At 48.2% G+C, this 23,562-nt stretch overlaps 8 protein-coding genes and 1 non-coding gene across 9 annotated transcripts; 4 read left to right on the forward strand and 5 right to left on the reverse strand.

Moving 5' to 3' along the window:
• Positions 1–1,026: 1,026 nt before the first annotated feature.
• Positions 1,027–1,998, reverse strand: AYO21_11483 (hypothetical protein; the record flags this gene model as incomplete). Its single annotated transcript, XM_022661375.1, has 1 exon — positions 1,027–1,998. The coding sequence occupies one exon, from the start codon at positions 1,996–1,998 to the stop codon at positions 1,027–1,029; it is 972 nt and encodes a 323-aa protein (XP_022506317.1).
• Positions 1,999–2,381: 383 nt separating this feature from the next.
• Positions 2,382–3,858, reverse strand: AYO21_11484 (hypothetical protein; the record flags this gene model as incomplete). Its single annotated transcript, XM_022661376.1, has 2 exons — positions 2,382–3,575; positions 3,640–3,858. 2 exons carry the CDS (start codon positions 3,856–3,858, stop codon positions 2,382–2,384), a joined length of 1,413 nt encoding a protein of 470 aa, XP_022506318.1.
• Positions 3,859–4,880: 1,022 nt separating this feature from the next.
• On the forward strand, positions 4,881–4,966 carry AYO21_11485. The gene has a single exon. It is a non-coding gene; the product is annotated as a tRNA-Asp (tRNA).
• A 1,417-nt stretch (positions 4,967–6,383) lies between these two features.
• On the forward strand, positions 6,384–8,117 carry AYO21_11486 (hypothetical protein; the record flags this gene model as incomplete). The annotated part of the gene is made up of 3 exons (XM_022661377.1): positions 6,384–7,388; positions 7,446–7,781; positions 7,830–8,117. 3 exons carry the CDS (start codon positions 6,384–6,386, stop codon positions 8,115–8,117), a joined length of 1,629 nt encoding a protein of 542 aa, XP_022506319.1.
• A 114-nt stretch (positions 8,118–8,231) lies between these two features.
• On the reverse strand, positions 8,232–9,230 carry AYO21_11487 (hypothetical protein; the record flags this gene model as incomplete). The annotated part of the gene is made up of 3 exons (XM_022661378.1): positions 8,232–8,767; positions 8,826–9,007; positions 9,058–9,230. 3 exons carry the CDS (start codon positions 9,228–9,230, stop codon positions 8,232–8,234), a joined length of 891 nt encoding a protein of 296 aa, XP_022506320.1.
• A 416-nt stretch (positions 9,231–9,646) lies between these two features.
• Positions 9,647–12,725, reverse strand: AYO21_11488 (hypothetical protein; the record flags this gene model as incomplete). Its single annotated transcript, XM_022661379.1, has 2 exons — positions 9,647–12,474; positions 12,530–12,725. The coding sequence occupies 2 exons, from the start codon at positions 12,723–12,725 to the stop codon at positions 9,647–9,649; spliced, it is 3,024 nt and encodes a 1,007-aa protein (XP_022506321.1).
• Positions 12,726–13,315: 590 nt separating this feature from the next.
• AYO21_11489 (hypothetical protein) lies at positions 13,316–14,071 on the forward strand (the record flags this gene model as incomplete). Its single annotated transcript, XM_022661380.1, has 1 exon — positions 13,316–14,071. The coding sequence occupies one exon, from the start codon at positions 13,316–13,318 to the stop codon at positions 14,069–14,071; it is 756 nt and encodes a 251-aa protein (XP_022506322.1).
• A 2,032-nt stretch (positions 14,072–16,103) lies between these two features.
• AYO21_11490 (hypothetical protein) lies at positions 16,104–18,388 on the reverse strand (the record flags this gene model as incomplete). The annotated part of the gene is made up of 4 exons (XM_022661381.1): positions 16,104–17,587; positions 17,656–17,704; positions 17,806–18,234; positions 18,281–18,388. 4 exons carry the CDS (start codon positions 18,386–18,388, stop codon positions 16,104–16,106), a joined length of 2,070 nt encoding a protein of 689 aa, XP_022506323.1.
• Positions 18,389–19,655: 1,267 nt separating this feature from the next.
• On the forward strand, positions 19,656–21,160 carry AYO21_11491 (hypothetical protein; the record flags this gene model as incomplete). Its single annotated transcript, XM_022661382.1, has 2 exons — positions 19,656–19,804; positions 19,852–21,160. The coding sequence occupies 2 exons, from the start codon at positions 19,656–19,658 to the stop codon at positions 21,158–21,160; spliced, it is 1,458 nt and encodes a 485-aa protein (XP_022506324.1).
• Positions 21,161–23,562: the final 2,402 nt, after the last annotated feature.

Consider the following 23,562-nt stretch of genomic DNA (forward strand, 5'->3'; position numbering starts at 1 on the left):
GACGTTATTATGATTTGTGTTTCATACCTCCCAGGATTGTCATGAACTTATGATACCCCACCGGTTGTCGGTCTTTTGTTCTTGTTTTTACTATGTTGCTTGCTAGCGTGGAATGTTGGTTTCGCATGCGAGGTGTTGGATTTGGGGCCGTGAGGGTGATGATACTTCCTTGCCTTTTGCTCCACTGGATATTTGTCAGTGTTTGGGCTCGGTGGTGGTCGCTGAATCCTGGTATTTGTTCGCTTAATGAGGGCGTATCATATCACATGCGTCGTTCTTTCTTGAAGCCAAGCCTTATAATTCGTCAGCTCGGGCGCGAAATGTACGTATTATGGAAAGCTGGTTATGTTTCTTCTACACAATAATGTATCCTTTGACTGGTGGTCCTTTTCCACGGTCAGAGAGGACAGACAGCAAATACCCCCTTATGCATGTATCACCACAACACCACCTTATTTTGACTATTACCTTCTATGTACAGCAGTATCACCTTTAGTGTAGTGGTTCGCGTAGTGTGGGATCATAGCCCCCCTCTACCATTGTCCTCGTGCTTACAAGGGCAATAGCACTCTCAGTATGAAATGGTCGTACAAGGGTATATAAGCGGTAAGTGATGAATGTATATGAGCAGTGATCGAATCCCAGATGGGGAAGGACGCCATCCCCGTGACCCCTCCACCGGACAACAGTGGCTTGATGGTCGTTCTTCAGCCATCTGAGAGGTCCAAGACCCCGGGGATGGATGCAATCGCAAAAAGTTTTACTCGGTGAGACATATTTTTACCCCTGGTTATGGACTGTACATCACTCCAAGGTCAGGGGTTCCGCGGATATCTGTTCCCTGTGTAAGTTAGTGGAGAGAAGACCGAAAAACATATCACAACAATTTGTATCCTTCGCGAACACTCGGTTGGGTTGAGTTTGGGCCTTGGGGCCAGATTAGTATTTTTGGAAGTAACTCTATCCGCGTCACGGTAGTCAAGCAACTAGGCTGGCAGCTTGACAGTGTATCGCAGGAGGAACCGATCACCGCCATTTCCCAAATCTGCTTCGCACCCAAGGCTGGTAATAGCTCGAGTATTCTCTGGCGGTGGATATGCCAAAGTGGGTAGCAACATTGACGTAGCCGTCTTCGGTATATTCGCCAGTCCTTTTGATGGCATTAACGTCCGAGATGTCCACCTCCCAGGGTGTCCGACAGTAGACGCAACGGACACCCTTTCCCGCTTGACATTTGGCCCACTGATCAAAACATGATTTGTGTATGTTGTGCCCACATTGCGCCTTACACCAGACCAGCTCGTTGTGCCCCTCGTCGAGTTCCATGTAGCAGATCGGACACTCTCCATTAGTAGGCTTACGGTTGCCCTTCGCGTTCCGACAAAGATCGGTAGGAATTGGAGGCGCATGGGCAAAGATTTCTTCCAGCTCTGATGTCAGCAAGGCGAGTTGGTACTGGAGATGCAGAGGCGCCTTGAGGACGGTGTTTAGAGCATAGACCTTGTGTTTGCATTCGTTGCCTTTTAGCGAGTCAGGACAGGTGCAGGCGGGCAGGTGGCTGACGGTGACGGTGTAGATGTTGCCGGTCGAACCGACTATGTCGATATCTTCCGACGGAACCCCTGCTCTCCCCTTTCGATTGCGACCGAGCACAATCATGCGTTGGTTCTGGGCTCGCTCGAGCTTCACGAGGAAGGAAGCCGGGGGCTTGCTTCTATATCTGCGCAATCGCTTCTCGTCGACCTGTTCGCCTTTCGTTTTCTTAGATGCGGTGGAGGTGCTCTTCTTTCCGGGGGTACAGTCTAATCGGTCCATCGCAGAGGCGTACATTCCATAATCATAGCTGCGGCGTGTTTCCTCTTTCTCACAATATTGTGATCTCGATGCTTCACTCTTCCGGGCTCGGCTTGGGATGGGCGCTTTCGGCTTGGATTTCACAGGAGTGGTTTTCTTGACGCCTCCGTCGCTGGAGACACGGGACACCTTCGCGGGAGGCATTTTCGGCACTGGAGATTGTGATTTGTAAGGGAGTTTGTCGACGAGCCGATTGAGGACACTAGTGAAATACCTAAATTACCTCGTGCAACTCAGAGGTTATTATGAGGGGAAGAATTGGGGTGGGGGTGTCAAGTCAGGTGTTAATTCCCCCACAGTTCTGGTTTCTCGCATCAATATCAAACACAACCCCTGGTTTCAATTCGGGGTTTGCCTTCAAAGTCTGAACGCAACATATTCACCCCAAGGTTCAAAGATTGATATGCTTCTTCGAAAGGTCCTATTCTCACCAGCGCGAGCAACCACTATGAAACGCCCGTCACTTATCTAGCAACAAGTCTTGCGGCGGATAAATACCCTTTTTAGTACAATACCCACGTCTTGCTCTATTCGTCCGAGTTATACCAAATCCTGAGAATGTCCACCAGGGTTTTGCGCAGAATCTGGTCGCTATCAGCCATGGGTAGACCTAGTCTCATGGAACACTTACAGTCTGTGGTCACAAAAGCTCTATCAACCTCAGTCAGTGCCTCACAACAGTACTGCAAAGTCTCGGCAATGTCGTGCGTGCGCCTCAATGGTGTGCTCTCGTCCAGCAAAATATCGAACTCTGCCCACACGCCATCTCCAGCGTGGTACGCAATTACCGACTTGAATCCGGACACCACGTTCCTGAAGCGGTACGCCAGATAGATCAACTTCTTCTGCAGCGTCTCGTCCACTGCAAGGCCACAAAGTCTGCTGACATTTTCGACGCAAGTGTCTGCCCAGTCGTAAATGATGTACAAGGAAAGCAGTGCTGCACCGAGCGGATCCAACCACCAGATGCCCGCCTGTTTGCCGATCAAAGGGAAGAGCAATGAGAGCGTATTAAAATACACATCTGTCTTACAATCCTGTGCCAGCGCCTGCACCTGGGTGGTCTTGATCCTCATACATCCAAGACCAATCAGGCCTTTGATCCCAATGGTCCCCGCCATAGAAGCGATCGCCAGTGCGGGTAATGTGGCAATGTCGTGGTTACCATGTGGGAGCAATTTCTCAACAGACTCTTGCAGAATCTGAAGAAACGAGATAACCATGATGATAGAAAATACCAGGATGCCAATGGGCTCCAGCCTCCGCCGACCGACCGGGAACTTCCTCGTAAGTGCTGACAACCTCCAAGACACCAGTTTGTTTGTCGTCCATACAATGGCTGTGCACAGCAGATCCAGCGCCGAGTCAACGAGGGAGGCAATCAACGACAGAGATGAGGACTTGAGCGCAGCTATGCCCTTGGCAACGAGGAGAATAATGTTGGCGATGACATTAATGTTGATAGCCCACCGGGCGTTTCGATCGGCCTTTTGCCTTCTCTTCCGCACGTCATCCGGCAAAAGGTAGTCGATATGCTCCTCGACATGCTGCAGTCTGCCTTCCCTTTCTCGGATCCCGTCGTGATCGGCGTCGGTGTTCATGCTCTCCATCACCTCGTCAGCCATCGCCAGCACTATCGTGTCCACCTCGGCCCAGTCATTCAAGGTAGCATTTTGTTTTTCGTAGAATTTGCGGACCTTTTTGTTTTTGATTTTTTTCAACTAGACGGCCGATCTATGTTAACCTCGCAAAACCTTGTGATGGGCACGTAGCCTGCTTACTCACCTCTTCGTCACTTTTTCTGGCCTTCTCAAACGCCCCTCTGTCTACGCCTTCCCGCAACTGCTCCTTCAAGACAGCTGTGGTTCGGCGATCCAAAACATAATCGACAGCATCTTTGAAACCAGAGAAACGTCTATTATTGTGGCCACATTCCAGGTCCGCCTTTCTCCGATGGTCATCTGGTTTGTTCTTAGTTATATTAAGAGTTCGTTTGCCGACCATCGCGGTGCTGTTCGAGAGGATTCAAAGGATGAGCCAACGGAATTCAGGGACACAGCTGGTCCGTTGGACTTGCAGCTCTACACCGTTAGAGAAGTGATATGATGCCTATCGAAGGAGAACTGGCCAGATGATGCTTGTTGATATATGGAGCAAATCTGATGGGATCAAAGGCGTTAGTGGCGCCCCTGCTTCAATGACGACATTGAACCAACCGATTCCCTGTTTCGCCCTCTAGAGCCGCTGGTCGAACTACAAGCTTTTCCGGTCAAGGATGCCGTGGAAGCTTGGTTGACAGCCAACACTTGACTACTCCGTACCAAGCCGTGCCGGGCATTGATAGGTACGCAAGGGTACGATACCTCAGAATACTCGGAGCGAAGCTCTATGACTAACGCGTGCTGCCGGCATACGAATTTATCTCCGTCGCAATGCACCGCAAACAACAATAGCCTGTAGTTCAGGATCTACAATCATCTATCTTGTGAAATATAGGCAATTGCCATGGTATATTGAAACCTCTTCGGCCCTCGGTCAGCCCAGCTCTCTTCAGTCCTCTCGTACAGCGTACCCCTTGAGAACATCCCAACTATATTCCGTGGATTGTTCCTGACCTCTAATGTCTCGGACATGCTGTTTTATTCATCATCCCACTTGTCGATGCTGCCGTTTTCGACATGCTATCATCGCGAGTCTCTCCGCCTTTTTTTATTTGTTGCGGAAGCCACTATTATTTGACGACGGAATAGTAAATCAATGATATTGTCCTCACCGAATTCGAACATTTCAGATCTTCAACACAGACAACTCATGCAACAACTAGCCCAGGGTTGAAGGGTTCTGGCCTCGCATCTTGATGAGGAAGCGCTCCGTTCTCGCCCTCAAGGCTGCCACCCGCAACTTGATTTGAGTCAAATCTGGTGCTGATTCATTCGTGGTTGAACTTGAAGCTCGACTTCTCACGGTCGACGTATCTGACATAGCAGTAGTACCTGTGGTTGGAATGCTGCCGTTATCCTTGCAAACAATGTCTTGGTTGGTTTGCGATCTGTCGGCCTCATCGTGGCCGGCGGATACTTCAGTGTCCTGCTCGAGCGTCGAGTGATTTCGCTTGCGTTGAACCCAAGCCCTCACAACTTCAAGCTTGACACCTGGATGCTCCATAAAGTCCCCAATGACCCCGGTCGATTTGCACTTTTCGCAAATGTCAGGGAACATATGCAAGTTGTCGTTGATATGGTTATCACAAATTTGATGGATGTTAGTAGTCACATTGCTGGCCAAAATTTTGTCCACCATGTCTGCGCATTGCACGATGGTTTTTATTTTGGCATGTCCGCAAAGGTGGTAGATGGTGTGTATTTCGCACATGCTGTCGTGGCATCGACCAACAAGAAAGCAATATCCGGACTACAGGTGGGAAGATAGTCTTGATGGGCATCATATGTAATCGTCACTCGACCAAGATGGATTTCTTGTACTTTCGGGAGACTGGGTACAACATAACTTGGACAATGAATTCCCATCTTGGGTCCCTTTGTTGGCACGAGTCAATTTTGGAATCGCTCCTTTACTTCATGATGAAACAATCTGCATCTTTGTTCAGGTTTCTTTATGACCATGAGATTACAGTCAAAGGACAACGAGACGCAGATATGCGAGACACACGGTCCTACACCTATCCTGTCTTCATGTTCTTCCCAAGTGGTGGGCGGAGATCAGGGGGCAGTAGCGAATAACGAGGCTGACGTTGACTGGCTGGTGATAAGGCTGAGTGAATAATCCGATAACGTCGACCCGTGTCTGACTGCGCATTGGGGGCTCTTGGGCCTTTGACCGCCGAGACTGCCTATCAGCTTCTAGTCCTTCTTCCAAGGGAATTGATTAAGCTATTCCTTCTTGTCGCAGGTGAAGGTCAGGGTTGGCTTGTTGGATAAGTGAAGGCGCGGACGGGCTTATTGTTTTAGGCAGTGGCAATCCCTACGGAGTACAGGCCGTGACATCAGTGGCGCTTGGAGGCGAATCTGGGGTTGAACTTGGCTTGGTCTGCTAAGGGCTTGGTGGAGTCAAGCTTTTTGCCCTCCTGGCGCTACCGGTCCTCGTCGGTTCCTTTTACTTCATATCTACTACTAGCCTCCCACCACTGCTGCTCAGAGCTATGATGCCACGATGCTACTCTTACGATCCACTATCTCCTGGTTTGTGCGGACCATCTATCCTCCACTCAATGCTTCGAGTTTCTCTTTCTAGTCAAAGGTCGATCATGTCCGTTCCCCAGCCTTTTTAGCTTGTCTGCGTGGTGGATGGGCGAAGACCCTGATCGTTTTCCTGGTGCGTCGAGAACGGGAACTCGCTGATTAGGTCGCCGGCGCTGACGTACATGCTTATGAGTTAGATTGAAATCATGCACGCCCTTCGACCTCCTCTCCTGCTCTACTCAAAATCCCCTCGCGCCGTCCGCTCCTCCATCTTTCGGGTCTCTTCAAGACCACCAACCTCCACCTCGAAACATTTGCACCACAATCACCATGGCTGATGTACGTCGACAATCAAGGACTCCGCGGAGGAGGACCAGTATCCAAGAAGATGCTGCCATGCTGGCGGGAATGGGTGTGAAGCAGGAATTGCAACGCAATTTCTCCTTTCTGTCCATGCTGGGACTGGCTTTTGCCATCCTCAACTCATGGACAGCCTTGGGTGCAAGTATGTCGCTGGCTCTGCCTAGTGGAGGCCCTGACTCTGTCATCTGGGGCCTTGTTGTTGCCGGCATTTGTAATTTATGCCTCGCCGCCTCTCTGGCTGAATTTCTATCAGCGTACCCAACTGCGGGAGGTCAGTACCATTGGGTCGCTGTCATCAGCTGGAAGCGCTGGGTTCCGCTGCTCTCCTGGATCACCGGTTGGATCAATACGGCAGGTTGGGTGGCTCTAACAGCCACTGCCGGACTGTTGGGGAGTCAGCTCATCCTTGGCATCATTTCGCTCACGACGCCGTCTTATGAGCCGCACCGTTGGCACCAGTTCTTGATCTACATTGGATATAATGTTTTCGCCTTCATGGTGAATGCGTTCATAACGCGACTACTTCCCCTCGTCAATAAGGCTGCCTTGATCTGGTCCATTACAGGCTGGGTGGTGATTTCCATCACGATCCTTGCATGCTCATCTCCAAATTATCAGGGTGGAGACTTCGTGTACCGAACATTCATCAATGAAACGGGTTGGCCGAATGGCCTCGCTTGGCTGTTAGGTCTCTTACAAGGTGGTCTGGGATTGACAGGATTTGACGCAGTCGCTCACTGCATAGAAGAGGTGGGAAATCCTACTGTGCTGGGTCCTCGGATCATGATTGGCTGTGTATTGATTGGCGTTTTGACCGGCTTCATTTACCTGAGCGTTCTTTTATTCGTCTCCAAGAACGTGGACGACGTTATCAGCTCTTCGGCGGGGCCGATGTTGCAAATATTCTACGATGCAACTTCGAATAAAGCCGGATCGGTCTGTCTATTGATGTTTCCCCTCGTATGCTTGCTGGTAAGCGCATCAGAATCAATCCGTCAACGTCATTGAAATGGCTAACATTCGGACAAGTTTGCCGCGGTGAGCATCATGACGACCAGCAGCCGAATGGTGTACGCCTTCGCTAGAGATGGGGGATTGCCGGCCTCGCGCTTCTTCGCCAGAGTGCATGGAAGACTTCAAGTCCCCCTGAATGCGCTATGGTTGACTCTCATTTTGGTCATTATATTCGGCTGCATATTTCTTGGATCAAGCAGTGCTTTTAACGCCATTGTATCCGCTTCAGTGGTGGCTTTGGGAGTCACTTATGCTATCCCACCTGCAATCAATTGTCTCCAGGGTCGAAAAATGCTGCCGGCATCTCGTCCGTTTGTACTGCCAACTTGGCTCGGCTGGACGTGCAACTTGGTAAGCTTGTCGAGAATTCAACGGTTCTAATCTCTAACGACATGACAGGTTGGAATTGCCTATGTGATACTCACGACCGTCCTTTTCATGTTTCCACCAGAGTTGCCTGTGACCGGAAGCAACATGAATTACTGCATAGCAGCTTTTGCCATTGTCCTGATTGTTTCCACCATCCAATGGTTCGTTGATGGCAGAAAGAACTACTCGGGTCCACAGATTGACCTTGATGCTCTGAAGGCTGGGGAGATTGTGGGTATGGCTCCAGAAGAGACTAACCAAGCCAGAGCCAGTGACGATACGTTGTCCGGAGAGCAGGATAAGAAGGTGGTGCCGTAACCTTGATTTTGTTTTTTTCTTTCAGCACAGTCTAGACAATTTCATTGGTTCGTGGTCACAAAGTAACCGTCAAGACCTTGTAGCATTCTCCGAGACTGATTCTGATGTCGAGAATCACTCTGGCCATTCCGGGTCTTCCTTCCTTTGGAACACAGCGACGAACTTCCTTCCACCATTCCTCGTGACTTTCTTCGATTCTTCCGTTTCTTCGCTCATGATCTTGACGCAAGGGTCTGCGTCCAGATCATCCTGCGATACTCTCTTCCACAAGTCCCTTGCATCACCGGCCTCCTCACCATCAAAGTGCTTGACCATCCAGTGATGAAGCTCTTCAACATCCGTAATGGTATACACTAGACCACCGGGCTTTGTGACGAACGCGTACTCGGCGTTGAGCTGAGCAGAAACAATCCGAGCCTTGTGCTTCCGCTGTTTGAAGTGCGGATCTGGGAAGCAGAGGAATATCTTGGACAGCTGGGCGCTGTGGAAGTAGTTTGGAAGAAACTTCATGGTGTTTGTGCGAAGAGCCGAAATATTCTGGTACAGTCCAACTCTGCTGTCACTTGTGCCGGACAGAGGCTGGTTCTGAGCGCGTAGAGCAGCTATTCGGTCGACTACGTAGTCGGTGACTTGACTCCGCAACTCCATGCCTAGTGAGTTTTCTCAATCAGCAAAATAGACGGAATTTAGGACATGGAGAGTGCGGACCAAGCATCAAGGTCTCTTGTAACAAAGGTGCCAAAGCTACCAGAAGCCCACCGAATCCGCAGCCGATATCCGCAACCTCCACTTCCCTGCTCATCGCACTGCTGTGCTTGCCATCTTGCGTCTGGCCGATTGCGAAAGCAGGGTAATGGCGAGTCCAGTCCATATCGGCAGGACTGGTAGGACTTGAAGACAATCAGTCTTGCCACCCAGTCAAGCGAGACTAGGCACTTACTATGTCAAGGCATGGTCCGAAAAGGGATTTGCGTGCGCGCGCTGTCGATAGAACTTTTTCTTGGGCAGTTCGATCTTGCCGCTCCCTGTAGCGCCATCGTTTCCAGCCCGCAAGCTTTCTTGGGCTCTCTTGTAATCTTCGCGTTTCTGCCGTTTGTTCGCGGGACCTGTCATGATTTGTCAATGGCAATGAGACACAATCTCCGTGTTAGCGATGACAGAACAACAGTCTCATGGTCGAGTGTTGAAGATCTGCTGCAAATACACGGGGAGGTCAATTAGTCAAAGGCTTGGCAATGCCCCATCCATTTTTCATTTTTGATACTCGTAGAAGTGATTCACACACAAGGGATGTGATACTGGATGCTAAAAGGTAGAGTAATAGTATTCTTATTTTTCTTATCGTCTGGTCTGTCAATGGCTCAGGCATAGCAGATCACGTTGGCCAAGAAAGGCACAACGTGAACCAGTTTCCCGCGACCAGTGGTGATATGGTTATTCTGCTACTGAATAGTTAAGTTATCGAGATGAGGAGCAACATGCACCCTGCCACCGCTCAAAGGTGGGTGCGGAGGTACCTGTCTTACTTCTCATTTCGCCGGTAGAACTACCATTCGGACTCTTCTCTTTCCCTTGTCTCTTGCACCACTCTTCTCTTCCGAGCTCACTCGAACCTTTAGTTGCTGAAACAGCTCAACTGTGACCCCATCTTGTTCGTGACCCTTCTCGAAGACCGTGAGCCGGTACGAGTCTCCGTCAAACTTGCTTTCATGTTTGGATGCCTCGGCGGAATTCAAGTGGAAATCCTCAAGTCGAACTAGTCCTTCGATGCCGAATTGCGGCACGAAGACCACCATACCGTTTTCGAACACTCGCATCACATACCCGTCGACATCGATGGCAGCTTTTGGTGATTTCTCAGCTCGTGCTTTGAGTGCCTGCCCGACGTAGTACTCGATACTGGCGCGGCCTGCTAGTTGAGCATTTCGATGGCGGAAATTGAGATTCTGACAGACTCGCTCCAACTTGCCCTTGTTTCGAAGGTCAAAGTCGACGACTTCGCTCCCTTGGCCATCATATCCGATTGCATACGCCAACTGCCGGTGGACAAGCAGATCAGCATACCGGCGAATGGGGCTTGTAAAATGGGTGTAGATCTCACTAGCGAGACCATAATGTCGGTATTCGGGTTCTGCGTGTGATCCGCTGCAGAAGTATTCAGCCGACGTCATACATCGTGTGGCCATAATTCGAATTAAGGTGTTGAAGAATGGATGCTTAGGATCTACACAAAGATCCAATGAATCTGCAAGTGCCCTTGAACTTGACACGTCCAGTTCAAACCCACGCATCTTCTTCAACTGCTCACTGAGGTCTGAAAAATTCGAGGCTGGGGGTGTCGCATGTCGTCGCAGCAAAGCAGTTTGAGGGAAGACCGACTGGATCTTCCTTGCAACCGTGATGTTGGCAAGAAGCATGAATTCTTCGACCAGAGAGTTAGTGGCCAAACTCGCCTTGGTCTTCACATCGGCAAGAGAATCCGAAGATTCGCTGTCTGCTTCAATTCTGACTTCAGGGCTGGACAGGTTCAACGCTCCAGCGTCCATCCTCTTCTGACGAAGCTTTTGGGAGAGCGACAACAAGACCCGCATGCCTTGGGTCAGCTCATCCGTTGCACTTGGGTCGTCAATGCGTTTCTGAGCTTGTTCATAGGAGAAGCCCTCCTTGGACAAAATCACAGATTTGGTGAATGAAGATGTCACCACCTCGGCATCTGGTGTGATCTCCCATATGGTGGAGAATGCGTATCTTTCCACACGGGGTTTCAGGGAGCACAGATCCGTCCCGAGCAACATGGGCAACATATCAATCCTCTTATCGACCAGGTAGACGGTTGTACCCCGAGCGGAAGCCTCGGCGTCCATCGCATTATTAGGTTTGACAAAATGGGAAACATCTGCAATATGAACGCCCACTTCAAAGTTTCCATTCGAAAGCTTTCTTGCATGGAGGGCGTCATCGATGTCCTGACATCCAGGAGGGTCGATCGAGCACACAAATAGATGTCGGAGATCTTGACGACCCTGCCAGCCAGGATCTGACAAAGCAGACGGGACCATCCAGGAGTGGCCCTCTGTAGGCAGACAGTCCAAAACCGTCTTTGGAAATGGTCGGTACTGGACGTCATACTCGAGAAGCAACGCCTCAGTCTCGGCATCCTTGGTCTCTAGTTCTCCGAGGGAGCGAATATAGTGCCCAATTGGATACCTGCTGTCTCGATCCCATGAATCAATCGTTGCAAGAATCCGCTTGCCTATCAACTCATCGACCTGACGTGTTCGAATTCGAATTTTAGGAATGCGCTTGTCCATTGGAATCAAAAAGACGGTGGTCTGTCTGTTTCCAGATGTGCCACCAGACGCCGAGTCGATAGTTCCGACCAGCTGTCTCCAATTTCTTTTGACAACTCCGACTACTTTACAGGTTGGTTGAGCCTTTGTCTCTGCACCAGCAATGTGTGCACGGCGAACCTCTTCCTGGAGAGCACGTCTCTCGTTCTCCGTAACCACGGTCTGCTCTTGTTCCTCGTCGTCCGGATTGTCGTTTTCATTGATCGTTTCCTCGTCAAGGATTTGAGTCGAAGGGGCTTTCCATTGGTATTTTGGCAGAATCTCAACCACGACGACATCGCCAGATATAGATCGATTACTGCTCTCCCTTCCAAGAACCAGTAATGGCTTGTCAAATGCGGGGACTTTCACTGTTCCTTCCAAGTAGTTGTATGGAGAAACATTGAAGACCCCTTGATGTAAAGTTCCAGCCTTGATTCCTGTCATCGTCCTTGACATGGAGTAATACTCTGGGTAGAAGAGCTGCCCCTGGGCAGCACGGACTTCTTGAGCATCGGCACCTTGGCTAACCATGTCGAGTAATCGATCGGCATCATCTAATCCCTCGACATATTCCCGGAGTGATAGGGCTGTCACGTTCCCTGCTTGTGCCTTTCTTCTATTCTCCTGATCATTGGTGAGGACGACGATTGTTGGGGCTTTCTTGGTCACTTTCGATAGATGGTCAGTGTACCATTGCGCCGCTCTTCTCACAGCACGATCGTTCCGGTCATTGATAGACTCGTCACTCTCACGTCGTACCGCGGTCTCCAGACGGAACTCGTTGAAGAAAAGATAGAAACGCTTGTCATCACTTTGGACCAACGCCATCAACCTGTTGTAAAGAGGAAGACTCCTATTCTTCAACTCTTCCAGAACCGTCTGCAATACAATGACGTCGTGAAAGTGAGCTGGTTCTTCGAGGAGGTCCATTGCGCTGAGCAAGACATTGGTATCGGGAACCAGGTAGTGGCCGTGGGTAAAGGTTTTGGTGCCGGTAGGTCGCTTCGATAGGACAAACTTGGGGACTGATGTTCCTGTCAGTGCATGAAGGTTGTATCATGTAGGAAGATGAGCACATACCAACTCCATTGGCGTCGGGCGCGGCAGTGGAAGCGCAATCAGTACACAATTGCGACGAACAGGGAATGTCTGTTCTCAGATACTGTTCTCTCACGACTTTCTGTACTCGACCACGCTTGGTCGACCGAATAAAGACTTTGCTGGAAATATTGCCAGCATTTGGATCGGCGGCGAGGCTTCGCTTGAGACTTTTCATCTCGGCTGCCTCGTGTCCGCGAACGCTAGAAATGAAGGGTGAAGAAAGGGTGCGAGCTCGAAATACCGAAGGCTACTTGAAATTGTCAAAAGTTCCCCCCCACATCCTTGTGTGAAGATTGCGCTATTGCACTGAACACTCCACAGAATACAGAATGTCTCCTACGGCGAGTTTTTCAAGCTCCGTTTGCGAATTCAGGCCGAAAAAGCAAATCCACCTTGAAAGGGAGGGGGTCAATTCCATCCCGCCGGCTCCCCGCGCAGTGCTACTGGTCTACGGAGACGGTACTTCGGACCTGATCCCAAATGGCACTGCGTTTGTCCGACATTATGGATCTTCTTTGCTTGCTTGAGTTCTTGGAGTTTCTAGGCCGCATGCTTTGCCATCGTGAGGCCTGTCTTCATCATGGGATACGATCCACTCGATTCCCTCATTGGAGGCCGCTGTAGCTGAAAATCCTACCGCGGAGGAATTGATATCCTTTCCTCCACTCCCTTTCACTACCTTTGAGGCTCTGTCTCGATCCTGATAGCTAGAGGAAGCTTTGTCTACAGCAGGTCATGAAACGATAGTGGGAGACAAACACCATCATGTCTGAGAAACCACCATACATTGTCCCACCTACAGCCGACTCGACTTCTACCGCCCGTCCTGCGACCTTCATCTTTCTCCACGGTTATGGGGACGACGCCGAAGGCCTCCCATTGGGTCTTGCCCAACAGTTTCAGTTCTACAACAAGATGCAGTACTTGAAATGGGTCCTTCCGAATGCGCCGCACAACCACGAAGCCATGGCTCGAGCATGGTACATCCCCAAAGCCCTGCCCAATGCGCTGAAGCCTCGCGTCCCCGGCCATGAAGACGAGGAGGATGCCCTGGACGACGAGGCTGGAATTATGAAGAGCGTGGATATGATTGACCGACTTGTCGAGCAAGAGATCAAGGGTGGCACACCTCCAGAGAGGATTGTCGTCGGTGGATTCAGTCAGGGTTGCGCAGTGAGCCTGGTCTGGGGTTTGACGGGAAGACTCAAGGACAAAGTCGCCGGAATGCTCTGCTTGTCTGGGTATTTGCCCCTACGGGACAGAATAGCGGAGCTGAGAAATGAGCGAAAGAGCAAGGACGAAAAGGACTACAAGGACAGCAAAAAATGGTTTTACGTCCACGGGACAATGGACATGTTGGTCCCTTCAAAATTCTTCATGCAAGGTAAGGAAGAACTGGTCAAATGGGTTGGTAAGGACAATGTCGAGGAGCATTTATACCAGGGCATGGGACATTCCACTAGTTCGGCCGAGTTGAGAGATATGCTGGCATTTTTTGAAAAGGTCATTCCAGCGTGTTAGGCATCGTGATCTGCCGATCGACTGGTCCGGTTGTCACACAAAAAACCGCGTGAGAATATTTCAGCAAGCATGGGTACTAAGCTTTGTGAAGATGTAGCATAAAAGATCGACTTCTGGAAGTAGACGAGTCCAGCTCTTTGCGCGACCCCATAAACCCCTTCAACCGTGGCTGTTATTGATCCTCTGATCGTAAATCTCCTCAGATCTCTCCTAAATATTGATTTGGCTCCGATACTATCGTCCTTGATATAACGTCACGTTGTACCACTGCTTCAACGTGGGCAACTCTACCAAATGCAAGCAGTTTCGTTAGCAAATGTCTTTCCTTCACTGCTGAAATTTCGATGACCATGCGCCCTCTGCTAAAGATGGACGACTGACTTTGATCTATCCATATCAAGCAGATTATGAGGCGATGGCTGCCTTCCTAGCGCCAGTCCTTCTTGCAGCAACGTTCTCCTATTTCCACACCGCCCGAGTGTCTCAACCCCAGGGAAAAGTCAAGGGAAAGAAAAGCTAGCATCCTACACATCCCGCTAGGTGTGGCAAAACTTCCGTAACAGGATGGTGGCACAAAAAGAGAGACAGGAAGAAAGAGCAGAAGGAAGACGTACCGCTCCACAAGATCCACAAGTCTTGCTCCCCGAAGATATTGACGCTCCACATTTGGGACAACCTGAGTGAGACATAGTGTAGCTTCTGAGAAGTGAGGTGTAGTCCTGAGACAAGAAGTAATGGCCTCTGAGATAGATGGGTCAATAATGTGCAGTGGACGTGACCAAGGGTGAAGTGAAGTTTGATGTGAGGGGGGGTTCAGTTCTCGAGTCTGACTGTTTTTATATTAGCTGATAGATGCCCCTCCATTAGTATCATCGCTTACTGTCGGACCGCCTTGTAGCGTACTCAACAATACATGGTAACCGTGACAGCCTACCAGTAGAATTAATCTGTCATGGGCAAAAGCCTAATCTCACCATGTGCTTATATAATTAAGAGTGCATCTATGTGTAGAAGATGTGTGACTCCCCGGTGTATGGCGATGCTAATATTAGTGAACTGCTCTGTCTTTTAATCTTTTAACCTTGTCCTATTGGGCCCAATGGGTTGTATTAATGTGGTGAAAGACGTAACAGCGGGCTTTCTTGTTAAGCAGTACGGAGTACCACTTTCCACCCTTTGCGGGGAAGGTCGTACATAACTTAATTACCTATGCTCGTACTAAGTAGATATCGACCGTTATAGTGAATGATAGGTGAGAAAAGCCGGACCCAGTCTTCTCCCGAGCGGAGTGGCTGCTTTACACAATAACTCACCAGTTGGTAGCGCTGCTATATTACTTCCTACTCAAGTTTCTGGTGATTCTCTAGTACTATGTGCAGGTATTGATCATAACACAATAGTGTTCTCGGTTACCGGGCTCAACCTCTTGGCCGTTTCCGAAGCTGTACAAGTCGTTACTGGAGAGAATAAGTTTCCCGAGATGCGCCGTTTGTTACGCGAATACAATCCTTGTTCGGGTGTTATTCTTCATGGCCTCGGAGGGATTAGAAAAACTTAGCTAGCTGTTAAATACATTATACAGTATAGGGAGAAATACTCACACACACACAATTTATCACGCCCGGTGGCTAAGCTGAAAGGGTAACTAAAGCTATTCTATTAATGAGAGATATACAGTACATGCTCCTTAAACTGTCAAGAGATCAACACAAAATCGGAAAAAAGTCCGAAACGAAGATTCGATTTCAAAGAGAGCGAGGAAGAGAGAAGCATTAGAGTGGTCGAGTGAAGGCGCGGTCAACCATTGAAGAATTTTGCAGAGTAGATCTACCAGCTTCAATTCTTTACATCATGACAATGAGAATTTCAACCTCTATCACCTCCTTGAATTTACATCACCAATTGCGATCCAGCATGGCACCCAAGGGCCTTCAGAATTCCGTCCCCAGTAAGGCAGGAAATCCGGGCAGAATACCCTAATAGTGGGGACAGAATCCTGTTCCCCCCTGGGTGCATGGTTCTGTTCGTTAACTCATGCAGAGTCCTCCGGACTTAGTCCTTTGACGTCCGACATTATCTCCTTTTGTTCCATTGGTCCTTGACCTCCTATGGCATTCTCTGAAGATTGAGAATGCTTTGATTCGCCAGCGACCACGCCATCAACCGTCTTCCTTCGACTGGATATCTCAACGAAGAACTCACGCCAGAATGTTCGAGTCTCCCATATGGGTAGAACTCCACAGATTCCAAGGGCACAAAACACCCAGATGAAGCTGACAGCGACATAGAATGTAAAGAACCCTTTAGTGTAGATGTAATGACTCAAGAACATCGGAATCGGAATGATGAAGTCCATGCTGACTGAAAGAACTGTAGCGAGAATCAGAGCCATATAGTAGGTGCGTTGGAGTGATTTCGGGTTGTCAAGGAATGCAGCATCTTCGGCTTCTTCTTTCTCTTCGTCAACGACAGTCGGAAGTTCGGCGTTGTGATTTGGATTTGACGGCTCGTCCTTTGGTGCTTCACTTGTTTTCGTTTCAGGGATTCCAGTTGCAGCATCATCAGTCATCATGTCTTGGACGTTTTGCGCCGGTACAACATTGCCATACAGAGATGTTTTGGCATTGATATCACGTGTGATTGCCCAGTCAAAATCATCCGGTTTGACCCAGGATACTACACATGTAACAATGAGGCCGGTGAGGACTCCTGCCATGTTGCCTGCAAGGGTCGGATATGAGCCTCCAGTACTAGCAACGCTGAGCTCACCATAATGGACTTTTGCTTCAACCAGCCACGCGGTCAGTCCAGCTGCAAGACCGCAAAGAGCGCCGGCGATGGCTCCAGCGCGAGTTTGGCCTTTCCATGTCACGGCAAATGCAGCAGGGAAGACTGCACCGCCAATGAGCAGTCCCATGACAAGGAAAAGCCATCCAAGGTCGATGCCAATAGCGTTCCAGATACAGGCAAATGCTGCCATGACCAGGCCAAAGAAGCAGATCATCACATGCGACACGAAGATGAGATCTTTGGGGGTGGCATTCGGCTTGATATACACCTTGTAGACATCAAACGTCAGAATTGATGATGTGGCAATCAATTCCGAGGATGATGAGGATGTTACGGCCATGAACAGTGTGATAAGCAGACCAACAGCACCGTGCTTCCCGAGTAAAGCTGCAGCGCCGAAGGGAGCGGACAGTCCAGACGATATCTGAGATGAAGTCATCTTGTGTGGATAGGTAGGATAGGCTGGGTTGTCCGTGAGAGCCACTGCAGCAAGACCAAGAGTCGTGGCAAACCCAAACGGAATTGCATACCAAGCGAAACCACCCATGATGTAGCCTCGGACCGCGGTAGTTGGACGGCTGGCGATAGCTCTTTGCCAGTAGCCTTGATCGAGAAAAACTGTACCCATGCCGGAGCAGAGCTGTATAACCCCGAATATCAAGCCATAGTTTGATTTCAGGGTGAGATATGATCCATTCTGGTTTCCTGCAACGGGTCGTACGTTTCCTGCATGAACGAGCAGGTCATACATCTTCCCAGGCGAGCCGATCAGATCATTAGAAGTATATACCTACCAATCCTCGTCAGCTTGATCTCGAGTCTGCTGAAGGGGGCGGACTCACGCTGAACATAAAGTATAAGATGACGACCATAACAATGATTGTATGAGAATAGTCGCAAAGGAATGTTGCTCGAAGTCCACCGAGGACAACATACACACATACTCCAAGAGGAATGAGAAAGACAGCTGCATAGACATTCATTCCTGTCAATGAAGTGACAACTGCACTTCCTCCCAGCAGTAGTTGTGATGCCACAAGGATGTTGGTCATCAATGCAAAACAGATGAAGATTATATGGGTAAGCTTTCCGTATCGATAGTATATAATCTCCAGGAATGTGTGACAACGTGGCGCGTTTTGTTTCAACTTGCATGCGAGGACCGAAAACATGAAGATTTGCACTGTTGCCCCTGCTGCATACCAGAAAGGGCCAGAGACTCCATATTCGTAGGTGACAGTACTGGACTGAAGTAATGTGGCCGCCCAGGTCCAAGCGGAAACGACTCCACTGGCAATGAGTCCAGGTTTGACACTTCGACTGGCTGTGTTGAATTCTTCGCTCATCTTGGTGGAATATTTGGTGTACCGGTTCTGTAGTTACTTAGTATAAGATCAGCGTCAAAACTGTTTCACGTACCTGAAGGTATGAGACACCTGCCATAACGAAGGCAAAGAAGAATCCAATTCCGATGACGACTCCATATCCGGCACCTTGCGGAAGGATGGGTTGGATAGCGCTGGACATAGTGATAGATACTGAGTACTCAGTTTGGACGAGGTTTGATTTCAAAATGCAATGAATCAAGTCGAAGAAGACTTATATGGAGCATTCTGATACATAATCACATGACGACAATAGTTCCTGGAATAACAATAGTATGGAGCCTCGACAATGATAAGTACCTCCCTGATAATTCGCTGGCTTGAAAGAGGATATCAGTCTCAGGGGCTACTCCATGATGCTATCAGGCCGCGGGTGGCACAAGGGTGAAAGCCTTTGACACTTATCTCCGCATGGAGGACGTAAAATCAGATATGATGGTGTCTTATCATGTCTGTTGGAAACATCTTTGAAGAGAATGAGAACGTCTTCTTCATGTGCCCTACTGAATACCTTGCTGATCCCTTGAGAGCCAAGTAGATTGTAGCACGGCTGACTCAGTTGTTCGTCAATATGGTAGTTGACACCGAGCAGGCGTTATCTCTTCGATAGCGAGACTGATTATGGTGCAAACGTTCTCATAGTAAAATTGTAAAGATATTGAGGCCGCTGATCATTCCGGATTGCTGAACAGGTAGGGCACCACGAGCTCCCAGAATGAATAGCCAATGGCCGTTACTAGATCCAGATTCTAGGATGATGCAGGCTATGAGATCCACTCGGAGAGAAGTCATATCGCGCTATGTTGTTTCGTTGCCTGAGATGTTTCTTACATGGGGAACAAGGTGTAATCAAGTGGAGGTAAATGACCTTAACCCTAAGTGGCTAAACTTGAACCTAAATCCCCCGATTGAGATTAGGTCAGGCCTATGGCGCGCAGATCATCAGCCATCATTGGATACAACGCCCACATATTTTGCAGATCTTCCGAAAGCCTATTATATAGCCTAGAAAGGTAACGGATATACGCGAGCCCCCTGCTCCATCAGACCCTCTTATGAAAACGGATAAGGCATGTCTATTGGCTTCTCACTTTCCACCTCTAGGAAATCTAGCTCACCGTAGTAGCGCCCAGCTCCGAGTGATTCCTTCTTTGAGCAGGAGGGCCTGAAACACCTAAGCTGGGGCTTTTGTGGAGCTCTATCGTGGGGATTGAACGATAAGAGAGATAAGGCCAACAGATTGAAGTAAGTTATACGCGACTGAATAGGTCTGAAGGCATCCAGGAATGTAAGGTCGGCTATAGAGCTGCCTGTTCTCTGAAATAAAGGACAGTGAACTTGTCTAGTTGCAAGGACACTTTGGCCGATTGTCACTCTCAGCTCGCCTTCGCAGCCCTACTTCATCCAAGATGTTCAGCCATACAATCACCTACTCACTCCGTAGACCTTATACTATCAAGAAGCTTTCTTCATTGACCCTGACTGGCTCTCGCCTATATGCGACCGTCAAACCTGCCCCTCTGGCAGACAAGCTCTCCGTCAACAGCGATCGATTATGGTAAGATAGAAGGGATGCAAAAGGAACCTGACTGACACAGCCACCAGGCGCGACATTCACTACACCGCTCAGTGGAGTGCACCCTCTCCGGGCGGTGTTACTCGACTTTGTGCGGATGAGAATGACAAGAAGGTCCGCGACTGGTTCAAAGAGCAACTTATTGAACTTGGAGCCGATTACAAAGTTAGTGTTCATCATTTCGAAATGGGTTTGGCTTACAGAAATCAGGTCAATGCTACCGGTACTCAATTCGGGGTATTCGAGGGAGAGGACAATAGCATCCCCCCTATCGCTATGGGAAGTCATTTGGACACAGTCGCAACGGGTGGAAGATTTGATGGTCCTCTTGGAGTAAGACATTCCGGTCATCTACTCCGAGTCTCTAACATCTATCAGGTTCTCGGAGCCTTGGAAGTTATTCGAAGCTTCAAGGAGCAGGGTATTAAGACCAGAGCTCCGATAGTTCTCATCAACTGGACGAACGAAGAAGGAGCACGATTCTTTCCTTTGCTTGGATCATCTATCGTCTATGCCGGTCGCTCCACTGTGGAGCAAGCCCATGCAGCAGCCTCGAACGACGCATCGGAATTGACCATGGGCAGCGAATTGAAGAAGATTGGTTACATCGGTGATGGACCAAATACATTCGAAGAGTTCCCCATCTCAGCGCACTTTGAAATCCACTGCGAACAGTCCACAGACCTGGAGAAGGCGGGTAAGCCTGTTGGATGGGTTGAAGGTTGGCAGGGAATGACTTGGTACGATGTCGTCTTCCATGGAGAAAACGGCCATGCCAATACCTACCCCATGTATGGCAGGCGAGATGCTCTGACCGGTGCAGCCAAACTCATTTGTGAGCTGGAAAAGCTCGCATATGAAAAGAATGGTGCCAGTACCGTGACTGGTATTCATAGCCGTCCATGGGGAGCTTGTAACATCCAGTCGAAGACAAAGATCACATTTTGCTTGATGCATAAAGAAGCTGAGGGATTGGAAGCCATGGGAACGTCCATCATGGAACGGGTGAAAAGTATTGCTTCTCTGCACGGGCTCGAAGTTGAAACTGATCGAACCGTGCATCTCTTGCCCGGCAACTTCTGGCCTGAAGCAATTGATTGCGTCAGACTTGCGTGCGGTGACAAGGGCATTGCTTCTCGAACTGGAACAGGCCATGACTCAACGATGACAACATTACTGTGTCCAACTGCCATGGTATTTGCCCGGGCTAAAGATGGTATCAGCCACTCTCCAAAGGAATGGACGTCTCAAGAGGACTGTGCGGAAAGTGCGCTGGTTCTCGGGAAGTCGGTACTGAATTTCGATAGTTACCTTAAGGAAAAGGCTCTGGAGAAGTAAGGAACAAATGAAGACTGCGGATATTATGCCAATATAGTGTTAGAGCTACTATCACAGACAATCACCTAAGGAGCTATACACTCCCTACCTAATTCAGGAGGGAAGTGTAGGTAAGACTACGTAAGTGTACAAACGATAATTGGACATGATATTTAAGGCTATTAATACATCGGTAATTTTTCCCGCGGCCTAGAGCATTTAATAAGGCTACGTTAGCCTAGGGAGCCTATAGCGACCTATAAGATACTGTAAGGGTTTAGAGAAAGTTCTATAACTAGCTAGCTAACCTAGTAATAGGGAGGATAAATCTAAGGAGAGAAGTGTTACGAGGTGCTTCACACGTGAGGTGCCTTAGTAAACCCGAGGTAGTTTACTTAGTGATATAGTAGTGGGCGATATAGTAGAGACGAAACTAAGAGTATAGTGTACGGGACTATACGTAAAGTACTTAACCGAGAGAAACTCGATTATTTATGAACGAGGTTGACTACGCTTCCTAAAGAAGTAGGCCTAGCTAACTATATACTCTAGGTAGGTTTCCTATTAAGGTAAGTCTAAGCATTACATTATTATAAGTATTACGACTATATTACTATAATAGGTATAATAGGGTATTTCCTATTCTAGTTATTACGTATCCTAGGCTAGCCTTACTAACGAGGCTACCTCTTTATCTCGCTTAACCTTCCTTACCCCGCGTTCCTAGGTAGCCGTATAAAGGTCGGTTCGTAATACTTCCCCCTCCTTAACCTATTCGTTATCCGTAACGTACTTAAGGTAAGTCATCGCCCGTCTATAGGCTAGTTTCCTCTTTCTTCTTTCTCGTTATAACTAACTATATAGGCCTTTAGAGTCTATAAGTCGAATCCGAAACCCTTAAGATCTTCTAAACCTCCTATTCCGTAGTAATAGCGTTAAAACGAAATCGCTGATTATATCGAATCGATTAAAGAAAATAAAGTAATAGTTACTTATTCTAAGTATATCGCCTATAGCGATGTATACTTCTACTCTCGGGAGTAGAGTGTAAAGTACGCGGTATACCTACGGTACCGAAGAGAATATAACGGAACATTTTCCGTTAAGTAACTTCGTCGGATCGGGGAGTAAAAAAGATAGCTCGCTTCTAAGTCCCGCCTAAAGCGTCGCGAGATCGTACGGCTTCGAAAAACCTTAATTAAGGCCTAAAAGGCCTTAACTGAGGCGGAGGAGTCCGACGTAGAGTTATAGGAGTCGATTATAAAACTAGATAAACTCTCTAATAATATATTAAAGCGAGAGATATAGGCGTTAGGCGCTTTTAATAAGGTTCCTTCTAGTAAAGAGGTAGCCCTAGCCGAACCTAAATTTATCTAGTAGGACGTACTATAGTCGAAGTCGATAGACTAGAACGTAGTATTAAACTTTAGTAATACTAGGCTTACCCCTACTTAGGGGAACCTATAACCTACTAGCGGCCGCTCTCTCCTTTCGAGTTTTCTAATGGTATTTTTTCTTTAATTTAGGAGGTAAGTCTCCGCTGTCCTCCTAGATATTTTCTTTACTTCCGTATCCTAACTATTTAACTAAGTATATATCTTATCCATCGGTAGTTTAATCTACCGGATAGAAGTCTACGAGTTCTTCTATCTTATACAGCGGTTCGCCGGTTTCTTAGTTAATATCTACGGGTCCTAGTTTAGCGTTTAGATTATTATATAATTCTAATAGAGACTTATAGAAGGTAGGGTATATCCTTAGCGTTTTCAGTAGATCTAGTTTAAAAGTTACTAGTTTTAGTTTCCGTTTAATACGATATAGTCCGATCTTAGTATAATCTAGTTTATCGCTTAGTCTTTTTATTTTAATGTTTTTTCGTCGTATATAGACTATCCCCTCCTCTTCGAGGTCTAGGCCCTTAAATCTCTTTCTATTTTCTCTTTTTATTATTTTTTCTACGATTTTCTATAGTTCCTTTTTCATTATTTTATATAGTTATTTCATTTTCTCTAGCTATATTCTAGCTTCTTCTAATATCTTTTTCTTTTCTTCTAGTTTTCTAAATATATCGGGGTAGTATCCGTAATTTACGAAATATAGTAAGATCCCTATAATAGTCTTACTATTATTAAAAGTCATTTATACTATCGATAGTAACTATTGTGAGGGTTTGGAAAGAGTTCTGCAACTAGCTAGCCAACCTAGTAACAAGGAGGATAAATCTGAGGAGAGAGAAGGAGGAATAATGTCCCCTCCTTCTCTCCTTATATCGTACGCTCTTCCGCAAGGGATACTCATTGTCTTCCCCTTTCTCCCTTGTCCTTCCTCTTTCGTACACGCCTTGCGTTTCCCTTGCCTTTTGTCTCTCTTCCTTACCTTCCCTTGCGTACGGTGTCTCAGTTTGCCAGGATTCGGTATCCCTT

This window comes from Fonsecaea monophora (assembly GCF_001642475.1).
Source record: "Fonsecaea monophora strain CBS 269.37 chromosome Unknown Scaff162, whole genome shotgun sequence".
Classification (NCBI taxonomy): domain Eukaryota; kingdom Fungi; phylum Ascomycota; class Eurotiomycetes; order Chaetothyriales; family Herpotrichiellaceae; genus Fonsecaea; species Fonsecaea monophora.